The sequence below is a fragment of the Aspergillus pseudotamarii genome, assembly GCF_009193445.1.
Source record: "Aspergillus pseudotamarii strain CBS 117625 unplaced genomic scaffold BDV38scaffold_10, whole genome shotgun sequence".
Taxonomy (NCBI): domain Eukaryota; kingdom Fungi; phylum Ascomycota; class Eurotiomycetes; order Eurotiales; family Aspergillaceae; genus Aspergillus; species Aspergillus pseudotamarii.
In genome coordinates, this window is record NW_022475024.1 from 114,455 (window position 1) to 126,305 (window position 11,851).

At 48.2% G+C, this 11,851-nt stretch overlaps 4 protein-coding genes and 2 non-coding genes across 6 annotated transcripts; 4 read left to right on the plus strand and 2 right to left on the minus strand.

The window, feature by feature from the left end:
• Positions 1-53: 53 nt before the first annotated feature.
• BDV38DRAFT_t63 lies at positions 54-137 on the minus strand. Its single transcript has one exon. It is a non-coding gene; the product is annotated as a tRNA-Gln (tRNA).
• Positions 138-347: 210 nt separating this feature from the next.
• On the plus strand, positions 348-431 carry BDV38DRAFT_t57. The gene has a single exon. It is a non-coding gene; the product is annotated as a tRNA-Gln (tRNA).
• Positions 432-623: 192 nt separating this feature from the next.
• Positions 624-2,233, minus strand: BDV38DRAFT_239145 (nitronate monooxygenase). The gene has a single exon (XM_032053734.1). The coding sequence runs from the start codon at positions 1,931-1,933 to the stop codon at positions 875-877; it is 1,059 nt and encodes a 352-aa protein (XP_031916766.1). The 5' UTR covers positions 1,934-2,233; the 3' UTR covers positions 624-874.
• A 408-nt stretch (positions 2,234-2,641) lies between these two features.
• BDV38DRAFT_279679 (uncharacterized protein) lies at positions 2,642-4,997 on the plus strand (the record flags this gene model as incomplete). Its single annotated transcript, XM_032059084.1, has 8 exons — positions 2,642-2,685; positions 2,750-2,795; positions 2,848-3,131; positions 3,206-3,770; positions 3,830-3,868; positions 3,938-4,006; positions 4,070-4,317; positions 4,400-4,997. The coding sequence occupies 8 exons, from the start codon at positions 2,642-2,644 to the stop codon at positions 4,995-4,997; spliced, it is 1,893 nt and encodes a 630-aa protein (XP_031916767.1).
• A 452-nt stretch (positions 4,998-5,449) lies between these two features.
• On the plus strand, positions 5,450-7,445 carry BDV38DRAFT_8466 (tetratricopeptide repeat protein). Its single transcript, XM_032064030.1, has one exon. It carries the CDS (start codon positions 5,567-5,569, stop codon positions 7,301-7,303), a length of 1,737 nt encoding a protein of 578 aa, XP_031916768.1. The 5' UTR covers positions 5,450-5,566; the 3' UTR covers positions 7,304-7,445.
• Positions 7,446-9,809: 2,364 nt separating this feature from the next.
• Positions 9,810-11,026, plus strand: BDV38DRAFT_279681 (F-box protein; the record flags this gene model as incomplete). Its single annotated transcript, XM_032059085.1, has 2 exons — positions 9,810-10,811; positions 10,880-11,026. The coding sequence occupies 2 exons, from the start codon at positions 9,810-9,812 to the stop codon at positions 11,024-11,026; spliced, it is 1,149 nt and encodes a 382-aa protein (XP_031916769.1).
• Between the last annotated feature and the right edge of the window lie 825 nt (positions 11,027-11,851).

Below are 11,851 nucleotides of genomic sequence, written 5' to 3' on the forward strand. Positions count from 1 at the left end.
GCTGAAGTCTGCTGATTCGTGAGTAGGGCTGTCTGGTAAGACCAGAAAAAAAAAGGTCGTGCCCGGGTTCGAACCGGGGTTATTGGAAATTAATTTGATATCAAAATCCAAAGTGATAACCACTACACTACACAACCTGTGTTGTGGATTTTCAAATCTTTTGTGGTATATTAGCAGAACACTTGTGTTTTGAGTAACACTTCATAACTTCACGTTATACTCTGTACAAGGAAAATACTCTCTATATTTAATTTGATATCCAAGACTGGTAGAGCGGTTCATCTCAACCTCAAGGCAAACCCAAAGTAGCGTATAGCCGCTTTATAATAACACAGTATATATACACAGGTTGTGTAGTGTAGTGGTTATCACTTTGGATTTTGATATCAAATTAATTTCCAATAACCCCGGTTCGAACCCGGGCACGACCTTTTTTTTTTGTCCGTCTTACCAGACAGCCCTATTTTTGATCTACTATTGAATGCTTTGCAAGCATCAATCAATGTTGTTGACATCATCAACCGAAACATAGCAGCGGTACCTTATTCCACCTTTTACCCAGTTAACCTCTGTACTTTTCTCGCGGAATCCTTCGAAGAGGCTACTCACCCAAGAAACGATCTAGAATGATGATAAGTGGTCAAGGCTCACCAGGCTGCACAGCCATCAATGATTGATAAATGTGGGTGGGGCAGGGTAAACAACAGCTATCTCTCTAGCAGAATGGCTAGCTGCCTACAGGATTTGTGAAAGCTGATAATGGCATTATGGTCTTGGGCGTGTCATCTACAGCATCCTAGCATCGACTTGGTACTCTAAAGAATCATCGTGCAATGGTGTGCATAGCGAGGGGAGTATAAAATAGTCTTGTCTACTAGAGCCAAGAACTTGCATCCTGCAGTCTTCTCCGTGCCTCAGACCGCACTTGCTGAACGATATCAGCCGCCCTCTCGCTCTTCTTAACCATACCTACACCAGTGCCAGCCCAAACTGTGACAGTTTCCTTGAAATCGAGCTGCTGGCCCCGAGCTTCCTTGAGTTCCCGGTATAACTGTATCCGCATGTCACTCATACTCATCCCTCTCTTGACATAGTCATAACTACTATTCCTCAAGCATCGCCCATCGTACAACTCCGGCCAAGGGCTAGGTCCCCACATTTCATCAAAGACCCTCGATCTCACGGTAGCTTGTCCACCATCCGAAGCATCAAAAACCGCTTCCCGAAACTGATGCGGCAACTCGGTCTCTTCAGCCCCGAGAAACCGCGTCCCCATCACTACCCCGGCAGCACCGAGCATGATCGCAGCAGCAACACCTCTCCCATCCATAATACCCCCAGCCGCAATGAGTGAGACATCATCAATACCCCGATCCCGCAACACATCCGCCACTTCAGGTAACAGCGAGATAACACTCGCTCCAAGCGCATGTCCATGTCCACCGGCATCACTCCCCTGGAGCACCAGGGCATCCGGGCGACAAGCTTGAGCAGCTTCCACCGCGGCACTCACACTGCCTACTTGAATCCAGATCTGGGTGTGTGGTGATGCCTTCCGGATCTCCTCCGTCCAGACCTTGAATTCGTCTGTAGTAGCGAACGACAACCAGACCACCGCCGGTTTGTACTTGGAAAACAGCGAAAGCCAATACGCAACCGGGGAACCGAAGACTATCATCCCCACGCCGACGGGAAGTACAGGCTCCGGGGCATCTTTGTATGTGTTCGTGATATCTTGTAGTTCATGTTTGACTCGTTCGAGCTGCCCTGCTAGGGAGCGCTTGCTGTCCAGGAACCCGATCTGTCCTAGTCCGCCTGCGCGGGTGACGGCTACTGCGAGGTCGCTGGTTGCGGCGCCACTCATTGGGGCGTTAATGATTATTGGGGTTTGAACCCAGGGTAGGGCTCGTTTGAGTTGGCGGATGTTTGACATTGTTTTCTTTTTGGAGTGTTAGTGGTGGTGAGGGTCAAGGCGTGTATGATGAGGGTGAACGTGTAGTTGTAATTTGCAATTAATTGTACTTTCGTTGTTCTTCCCTATTCTTGACTTCATGAAGGCGTCTGCATGGATTTATCACTGAAGGAAGATACTGGTAGTCGCTAGTAGTAAGTAGTATGTACTGTATATATTTTGTATCCGAGGAACCGCTGAAGAAGCATTATAGTAATATATCCAAGTCACAAGTACAAGCCGATAACCCAAAAAGGAAATCACACTATAGCAGGCTTAGAAATACATACATTCTAACTATAGTTGCCTCAGTGAGCTATGGACGACTACTAGTAATAACATCGTTGGGTGGCGTTGGGAAGCCGGCGTTTGACTTCACGCCAAGTCGATCAAAGACCGGGTCGCCGAAGTTAGGGTTCACAGTGGGTGTGGAAGTGGAGAAAGTGGTGGAGAGTCTGTAAGTCGTTGTATCTTAGCTAACGTACTCTTTTCTAACAAAATCACAGTCTCAGGAATAAGATCATTCATTTCTCCACCTTGACTCTGACATGCCCCACCATCGGCGACTGCGCGGTCCCGCTCAGTAGAAACTCAAACGATAGGTGGGGATTGGGCTTTTCAAGTCCTGAGAATAAAAGCTGCTGCTGCTATACGCAAGGGAGGAGGCTACACACGTGGATCAAAATTCCGATGCTATCGATAAAGGCCCCTGTGAAACTGGCATGTCTGCCATGGTGGGTCAACCAATGTTGATCTTGCTATTTTCATCTATCTTAATTGGACTGACGATTTGTATAGCCGTGCCATCAAGACCCGTTGTGATGGGCAGAATCCTTGCACCAATGTAAGGGGGATCGCACTCACTTTTTCGACAGACTTAACGTAGAGAATAACAGTGTTATAACAATCGCCGGGAGTGCCGCTATCGCCCTAGTCGACGAGGCGGGGCGCGCAAAGGGAACGCATTCAAGACAAGGAAGCGTGCCATTGCTGAAATCAATACGCCATCCCCCTCCGTGCCATCGGGCCCAGTAGAAACCCAAGGTCTTCCTTATGCATTCGCCAGCATCCAGAATGTCAGAGGTTTATCTGCCGGTGATCTCGCATCGGATGAAAACAGTATTCCTGCTTTCCAGCTGGGGTCACTCACAATAAGAGCATATGGATGTGAGGCAGATCTGTACGTTGAAGCCGAAACTTTCCACACATGGTTTATGATCTGGCCACAACTGATACAGTGCCCTGTGCTACCAGGGTCAACGCCTATTATGTCTTTATCCACCCCTATTTTCCGGTGTTGCCCCCACCGGCGGTTGCTCAATATGAGGACCGCCCATTTGCGATCTCGCTGCGAACCGTTCAAGCGGATCATGAATCCTTGCCTTACTGGCCAACGTCACCCTTTGCGTTGGCTTTGTCCGCGATCCTCGTCCTGTTTCCTTTGCCAGAAGATCCACATCCCATGTCTGAAGCTGCAGTCAATGCGCGTCAGTCATACGCCGAACTCTATGCACATGCGGCAATGAGCAGCATTGAAAATTGGATTGATCTTCCCGAGCCGGCAACGCATCTCACTAGTAGGACAGTTGAGGGCCCGACCCGGTGGAGTTCGTTGCACCCTGATCTCCCCCGGAAGCTGGAGTCGATCTTGGCTCTTGTATTGCTCGGCATGTACGAGCTTTGCCAGCGGGGCAACTTGTCGAAGATGCGCGCTCGAGCCAACCAGGCGCTGACAACCGCTGTGGATCTGTCAATGCACACTGCCGACCTTGACGAGTCGGGCTGTTCGGATGCGCAAAGTCGAGCCTGGTGGATGACGGTAATTCTACCCGCCCTGACATCCGGTTACCCTACCCACAGACTGATTGCTTGGTACAGATGTTTCTCAGTTATCATTCTTCGATCCTCAATAATTCGGTAAGTTACATGGGCATGGAAACTGACTCATCTTCACCCTTTATTAACACTTCAGCTAACTCAAGCCAGTGCCCTATCATCCTCATCGATGACCCTCGGATCAGCACACCGTACCCAGTATTCCGTGGCTGTCTTGAAGTATGCCCCCCCCCCCCCCCCTTTTGGCTATTGTCCCTGATACTCGACTTACACGTACACCAGCCCTGGCCATTATTGGCAAAAGCACAAGATACACTCCTCCGGACAAGCAACCTAGCAAAGGAGCTCGAGAAAGAGGACAGTAAATCTAGTCGATCCCCCACCCTACTTGATCGTATTCGTGAGCTTGACTCTCTGATATCGTCACTCGCCGCTGAGTCCGATCGATATCGATGTGTAACAAACCGGCAAGGGGCTGAATGTTTCGCTCCTCGAAACCTATGGGCAATCACAAGTGCCATAATTCACAGGTGAAATTCTTACCCATCTAGTCCACAGACATATGATTTTTCATCAATGCAAACAATTGTCATACTAATTCATTTTGATTAGCGCTCGGATAAGATTGCATCGTTTCAGGGCTTTCTTAGATCACCCCTTATTCCTAGGCGAACACTGCGGTCTCACCTCAATCAACCGTATCGACTTCCTTAACACCTCACACCCCGTTTCCCCGAGTCGGTTAACCAAAATCAACTCGACATTCCCCTTCACCGAGCAGGAATCCGCCGCTATATGCCTGAAATCATCACTCACCGTGTCCAGAGTTTTCCGCCACCTAACACCACCAAATCTATACTATACCGATGCACCTTCCGATAACGAGGCATTACCCGGATCCTCCGCGCCTCGATTCTGTCCTCGATCGCTTCCGTATATGGCCTGCTGCCAGATGCAAAGTTTCTATGCTCTCACAATGCTCCTGCGAAGGGTTCGCACCTCATTATCTTCGGGAGACTTGCAGGCGTGTTATCACCTATTGAGCCAGCCTGAGCCTGGCACGGAGGTGCAAGATGCCGAGCGGTTGGTTGAGGAGCTATGGCATGGTCTCGAATCATTGAGTGCGTCTATGAAAGCGGATGTTGCTTTTGAGGGCGTGATTGGTATGGTACGGGAAATTGAAGGGGTCTGCTTTGCTACCTTGCTCTGAACTGGGACCGAGCAGACCAGTCAGTACAGCAAGTGTGAATCATTTGCGTCGAGAGCATGTGTATTATAGCGAGAATTAGGGCTAGGCAAACATGACTATAGCAGAGGGGGTATATAGTTAGACCGTGCGTGAATATTGCATCCTTCTGAACAAAATGCCAAAGTGTAATTTCGATGTACTATAGTAGACGGCCATAAGAGAGTTATGCCCAACATATCAATAGTTGTTATTAGTTGGACTTAGTCATGATGGTTCCATTGACTCAATAGTCGGCGATTGAAGTTAAGTGTGGATCCACGGACTTAGGGTTATGGTTAGTTCGAGATCATAACGAATCATATCTATTACCTGACTCCGTATCGAACCAAACACCGATTTATGGGCTCGAGAAATATGTCGCCAATCTGCATATATAAGCGGGATGTGGTATGACGATGCAGGGTAGGGTCTGGCGCTGCTATAAAAGGCCCCGAAGTTTCTCCTCTCCCCTCCTCTTCTATCTTGTTGCACAGTGGATCCCTTGCCTTCGTTTCTTCTATCCCCTTCATCCTCTTCATCGTCGAATCATAATGGGCTCTGTCGAAAATTCTCCTGCTGTACCGGCAAGCGCCGAATATTATGATCTTGGATCGTTTGGGCACACCATCACCACGACCAGCTCAGATGCACAAACATGGTTCAACCGTGGTTTGACCTGGTGTTATGCCTTTAATCATATCGAAGGTGCCTACTGCTTTGAACAGGCAATTGGCCATGATCCTTTAAGTACAATGGCTCACTGGGGATTGGCGTATGCGCTGGGGCCCAATTACAATAAAGGCTGGGATCGGTTTGACCCGCAAGACTTAGCTGTTTGCTTAAAATGTGCCTTTGCCGCAGCGCGACGGGCAAAGGAATTATCAGTCCATGCCGCGCCCTGGGAGCAGGCACTTGCCGACGCCATTACATTGCGCTACCCGAGTGAAACCCCGTTGGCCGACTACTCGGCACCAAGCGCAGAATACGCTGCTGCCATGAAATCGGCGTACGAGAAGTACGGCAGTGATCTTGATATCGCAGTGCTATATGCGGATGCGCTGATGAATCTGACCCCCTGGGCTCTGTGGGATCTATTTACCGGCCAGCCTGTCAAGGGTGCCCCGACAGCAGACGTACAGCGGGTGCTAGAACGGGCATTAGAGCAAGACGGTGCTTATCAACATCCCGGCCTTCTGCATCTGTACATCCATTATATCGAGATGTCTCCCACCCCTGAGTTGGGCATGAATGCGGGCGACCATTTACGTGACCTAGTTCCGGATGCTGGTCACTTGCACCATATGCCTACTCATCTGGATATCTTGGTTGGGGATTGGCGCCGTTCCATTGCGTCGAATTACAACTCAACCCTCGCGGACGACAAATTCCTGCGTCGCGCAGGGGCCGTCAATTTCTACACATTCTACCGTCTTCATGATTACCACTCGCTGATCTATGCCGCTATGTTCGCTGGAAAACTCAAGACTGCTATGGATACTGTTGCTCGTATGGAGGCGTCTGTTCCAGAGGAGGTGCTTCGCATGAAGTCTCCTCCCATGGCGGACTGGCTGGAGAATTTCATGACCGTGCGCGTGCATGTCATGGTACGATTTGGGATGTGGCAAGAGATTATTCAGATGGAATTGCCCTATGACCAAGAGTTATACACGGTAAAGACGGCCATGGTTCATTATGCGAAGGGAGTCGCATATGCAGCGACGGGGCGAGTTGGTGAAGCAGAGCAAGAGCGGGAATTATTCCAAAAGGCTCGGACACGAGTCCCGGAGACTCGACGCGCATATAACAGCAAGTGCTCCGATCTCCTGGCTGTGGCGTCCGCCATGCTCGACGGAGAAATTGAATATCGTCGTGGGGAGTATGACCAGGCGTTCGACAGTCTGCGCAAATCGATCGAGCTGGATGATAGACTTCCGTACAGTGAACCCTGGGCCTGGATGCAGCCTACTCGGCATGCCTACGCTGCCCTTATGTTGGAACAGGGCCAAATCGAGAACGCAGAGAATGTATATCGGGCGGACCTTGGGTTGGATAGTACTCTTATCCGGCCCCGACGGCATCCGAACAATGTCTGGTCTCTTCAAGGCTATCATGAATGCTTGGTGCGGTTGGGAAAAATGGAACAGGCGGCCATGATCGAGCCTACACTAAAGCTGGCGCTGGCTGTGGCAGATGTCCCAATCAAGGCATCTTGCTTCTGCAGGCTAGATACATCGCAGGCTCCGGAGGTGATTAAGAAGGGTTGTGGCGATAATGGTCGTTGCCATTAGGCGATTGACTGTTCCATTTCTATGCAAAACCATGAATGTATATAGACGACCCAAAGACTTGGAAAGGAAGAGACAATCTTCTTACTTAGACTCTTCTCAGTCAGCTGTCATTCCACTCACGTTAATATCAAAATTGTTACACATAGTGCTTGTTCTTCATTCGGCCAAGGACAAGACTCCTGCAAATTGCCGTCCGATCTAATCAAAATGTGCCGGACAGGCAACACCCGTGAAGTGAAACTATGTCAATATCGATTGTACCCCTGCAAATCGCATATGGAAGCTATTGCGGGTAGGATCGTGGACTTGTCTGATGGACATAGATGATTAATGAGATCTGCATAGATGGGAGATGATCCACGGTGAGACCCAAATCCCGACAGAAGAAGGAAAAAGCAATGAAACTTACAGTGAAAAGAGGATTATGAAGAGAGTACGTGTCTCGACTGGTAAAATTGCCGTGGGTATTGGCCCATTGTGATGTATCACTTCTTCACCGCCGTCCATCTCTGCCCTAGGCCCCCAACAAACAAACAGAAACCACCCAGCCGGTAACGTTCGTCTCAATGCTCTGTCCCTTCGATTTCCTTCTTTGTGACCTTTTTGACTTTCCAACCCTTCCCTCGAGGAGAACTTGCATGGAGCACTGAACTTTACGGAGCCTTGGGATTCGACGAGAACGCGGGGCATGACTCGTGTCACTGCAGTGACCGAACCCTCGGTGTCACTAACCACAGAACTGGTGCAATCAGTTCGGACCTCTTTTCAGCTAGAAAAAAAAAAGCAAGGGTCTCTTGGGGGCCAATAACGGATCGTCGGGATGTCCGAAAATTGGGGAAGTGAAACCACCACCCCCCCTGGCGGTACGACAGGCTAGTGCATTGTGAATACGCAGAATGATCACCCCGTCTTACTATATCGGATAAGCTCTGAGGTCTCAATTGGATCGATGGTACCGGGGATCTGGTAGTGTGTCACCTCCCCCGCTGCAAGGAGGGCTGAACGGCGGATACATCCTTTTCCCTAGAGCAGCATAGCTCTGTTCAACTCCAGAATGCTTGTGGTTCTGGAGGACAAGGTGATTTCTTAACGCGGCTGGCTCGAACCTTCTGGTAATCTATTACAAAGGCTCTATGCAGTTGGAAAAAAAACAATAGCACATCATAATTGCTTTTTCTAATTCCGACAGTCAGGATCGACTCTTCTTGGCGCCTCAAGAAGCTTACGGAAAAAGTATATTTTTTAATTAAGAAAGCAAAGGAAAAAGGAAAGAAATAATATCTTTTTGAAAAGATTTATGGGTCTAGCGGGGAACGGAAAAAGAAACTAAGAAAATAAATCAAAATTACCACCTCGAGGCTCGCAGGATGTTACTCTGCCTCTTAAAGAGTCTCCTGTACGTCCACTGATTCATGCGGTGTTTACTATCCAGCACGCAAACTACCACGAACGATTTTGGTGGCACCCAATGATCACCTTCTAGGAATTTCTTTGCCCCAAAATTTGCTGTCTCCGCATATTTACTTCCTTCCCGACCTTTGAGGGGTTGTTTCCACCCGTGGGAAGTGAATGACATCGCAGGGGTTTGGAAAGTCGATCGCGGTATGCGGCCAAATTGGGAGTTCATGTGGCTAGCCCATCAGTAAGAAGTGCCTACAGTACGGAGCAGAGAGCGGTCACCATTGACTGGGGACAATTTATCCCTATGGATTCCAATGCCCAGCAGCTACTTGACATCACTTAACCTGAAGTTGATCCACCGCGCATTCACTCTTCGGGCTTACTTCCCTCAAGTTTGTGCTACCTCATATCAAACTTTCTTCCCTGCATGGACGGCACTGCGCTTTACTAGATTCTGCTCTTGGAATGACAAGAAATATCACAACTCGGCATATTCAGTTGTACCAATCGGGCTATACAACCATTGGTTGACCTGTAAGTTGCATTTTTTTTTCTCTGGAGCCATGATGAACATTGATGTCTCCAAGGGTTTCTTGATTTCCTTTTGCCTTTCGGAGATACCTGACTTAACATAATTCAATATATGTACTCCGTACGATCCTTTATGTACGTTTCTTCCCTTTTGTTATATCCTACATTCTAATTTTTTCTCTTGCAACGCCTCTGTCTTGCCAATTAGAAAGCTCTTATCCCTTGAAAGCATATGATGATAGGGAATTGATATCTTTTCACCCTGAGGCATTTGACAGATCATGCCTGCTTCACTTACTGGCTTTGTACTCACATAATAACTACTATAGCCCGCGTCATTTCCATCGTTGACCTCTTTGCGATGTTCGAACACTCGTTTCGTTGACTAACGCAGCCTTGCGAATCTTCCTCCCAGACTTTCTTTCCTTCTCTAATCTTTAATCCCTTTCCCCCCTTTCACTGCTAGGATACCCCTAGGATCAACAGAGGTTAAGTGACTAATGCTTCGTATCATCTAAAAGAACAAGCGCCCGAGTCATACCCAGGTATCCGGAAGTCATCGTACAAGCCCACCATGTCTGACAGACTCAGTTCTCTCCCCTTGGAGATAATCCTTCAGATTCTTTCGTACCTGCCTTTTGAGTCAGTGCTTGCTTTTGGGGAGACGTGTCGCACTAATCACCGATCGCACATTCTCTGTCTCCGATGTCTACGGTTGGGGGTCTTCGAGAAGCGAACCCATTCCATAATATCTTGTCTCCAGGCGGGCTGGATTAAGGCAGATCAAGTGGGCGAAAAACTTGGGGAGGCCTTTCCTATCGAAAGAGAGACCGGGTCAGATTACACTATCTCCATTATCCGGCCGAAAGTCAAGCCGGTAAAACAGGCGCCGTCTTCCAAACATCTAAGTAAAACGAGGGATGCAAAACTCCGATGCCCGACGGATCCGTCGGTAATGCAGGAACACATAGTTCGAACCCAGAACAGGATATTTTCTAGAGTAGTGAGCCGCTACGGGCCATCACTCGTCAAGCTCGAGTTTATGGCGTACGATATCGACATCGAGAGCGCAATGGCACTAGGTACTAGATGCCAGTATGGGTTGCGTCACCTTGCACTTCGCTTTGAACATCAACACATCAGAGATGGCCATATCAAGCCGAGCACCTGGCGATATCCCGCTCCATGCAGCGCTGCGTGGAACCCTCTCGTTGGAATAGGAAAGTACAAGCATGTTGGAATTTCTGGATTGCAGACCTTGATACTGGAGCGCTCCGGTATCACGCCGTGGCAGTTGACAATGCTTGTGAAGAAGAACCCTAATCTTACGGTGTTGAAGTTGAAAACCTGCCATGGTGCACAGCCAGATTTCTTGAATTGGCTGGGAGGTATGGAACAAGATCCGGATGACCCGGCAGAAACGGATAACGGATATGCACCGGGGGATAGACTCGAGGTTCTCTGGTTGGAGAACTGCCACGAGATCCTCACACATCCTGTTGATGACCATGAAGATTTTGCAGATGAAGTTTGTGATAGTGGCCTTGAATGGGTGAGAGGCCTGAGGAATCTGAAAGTGAGTGTCAAGTTCATCCCCATGAATAGCAGTTGCAATAGGAGGCTAACAGCACATGGCTCCTGAAGTCCCTCTCTTTCAGCAAATGCATGAATCTACCGTCTGAGTATGTTGAAAGGGCGAACAAGCTGATCTGGAAAATCCCAGATATTACGTTGCCATTCTATAACTATGAAGAGGATACCCCAATCGAGGTTGACCCTACCTTTTTATAGTTTTGCAACTTATCTGTCTGATTGTGACCTTTACGACGTGATGACATCTTTTCTCATCTTCCTTCCTTCCTTTTCCTCCCATCTATTCATACATACCCACTTCTCCCTTAGCATTCATCTCCCGGAGTTGTTGCATTCATGGTCACACAGAACCACGGCGTTTCATTTAGCGATATCATGGTTTTTGACGATTGATAGATAAAATTGTTCTTATCTTTACCCTAATGTAATCAATGCTTCCAATTTCTTCGCATGTACGCAGCTATTATCGTCATACATCAGGGCATAAAGTTCAGTACTGAAACCTTTGTGTTGACCTTGAGCAGTTGTAAACTATGGGCTACGTGGCAGCCTCCACACTCGTAGGCGCTATGTCTAGTCGTTACACGGGCTGAAACTCATGGGAGTTCATAGATATGTAGTCCTATTGACAACTACATAGTGGTCTGTTATCCAATCAGTCTATGGAGACACAGCAGCATAGTTAAGAATGTATGATGTGCGTTGGAGTCTCTGTAATGTGTACTACTTTCGTAAAGATCCTATGGGTTGTGGATCGTCCTGCTGTGTTGCACAACTGGGGACCAATGTTGGTGAGATGGCAAACATCTATCAGTAGACAATGGTATTGTTTGTTTCATAGAGGCGGCTTGGGATTCTCGACTTCCATGGATATCGCAAAGATTAGAAAATTCAAGTCTCATCTTCAGTTCCTACCTATACATCCTAGAAAGAGCAGATATGGAAGCAAAAGCTGAGCACCACAAGATACATACAAGAACAAACACAGAACCTGGATTCAAGCTGTTATCTTTTTTCTCTGAC

What these genes read in the sequence shown, in the direction of transcription:
- BDV38DRAFT_239145 (XM_032053734.1), bottom strand. Translation starts at nt 1,933, where the DNA reads ATGTCAAACATCCGCCAACTCAAACGAGCCCTACCCTGGGTTCAAACC.
- BDV38DRAFT_8466 (XM_032064030.1), top strand. Translation starts at nt 5,567, where the DNA reads ATGGGCTCTGTCGAAAATTCTCCTGCTGTACCGGCAAGCGCCGAATAT.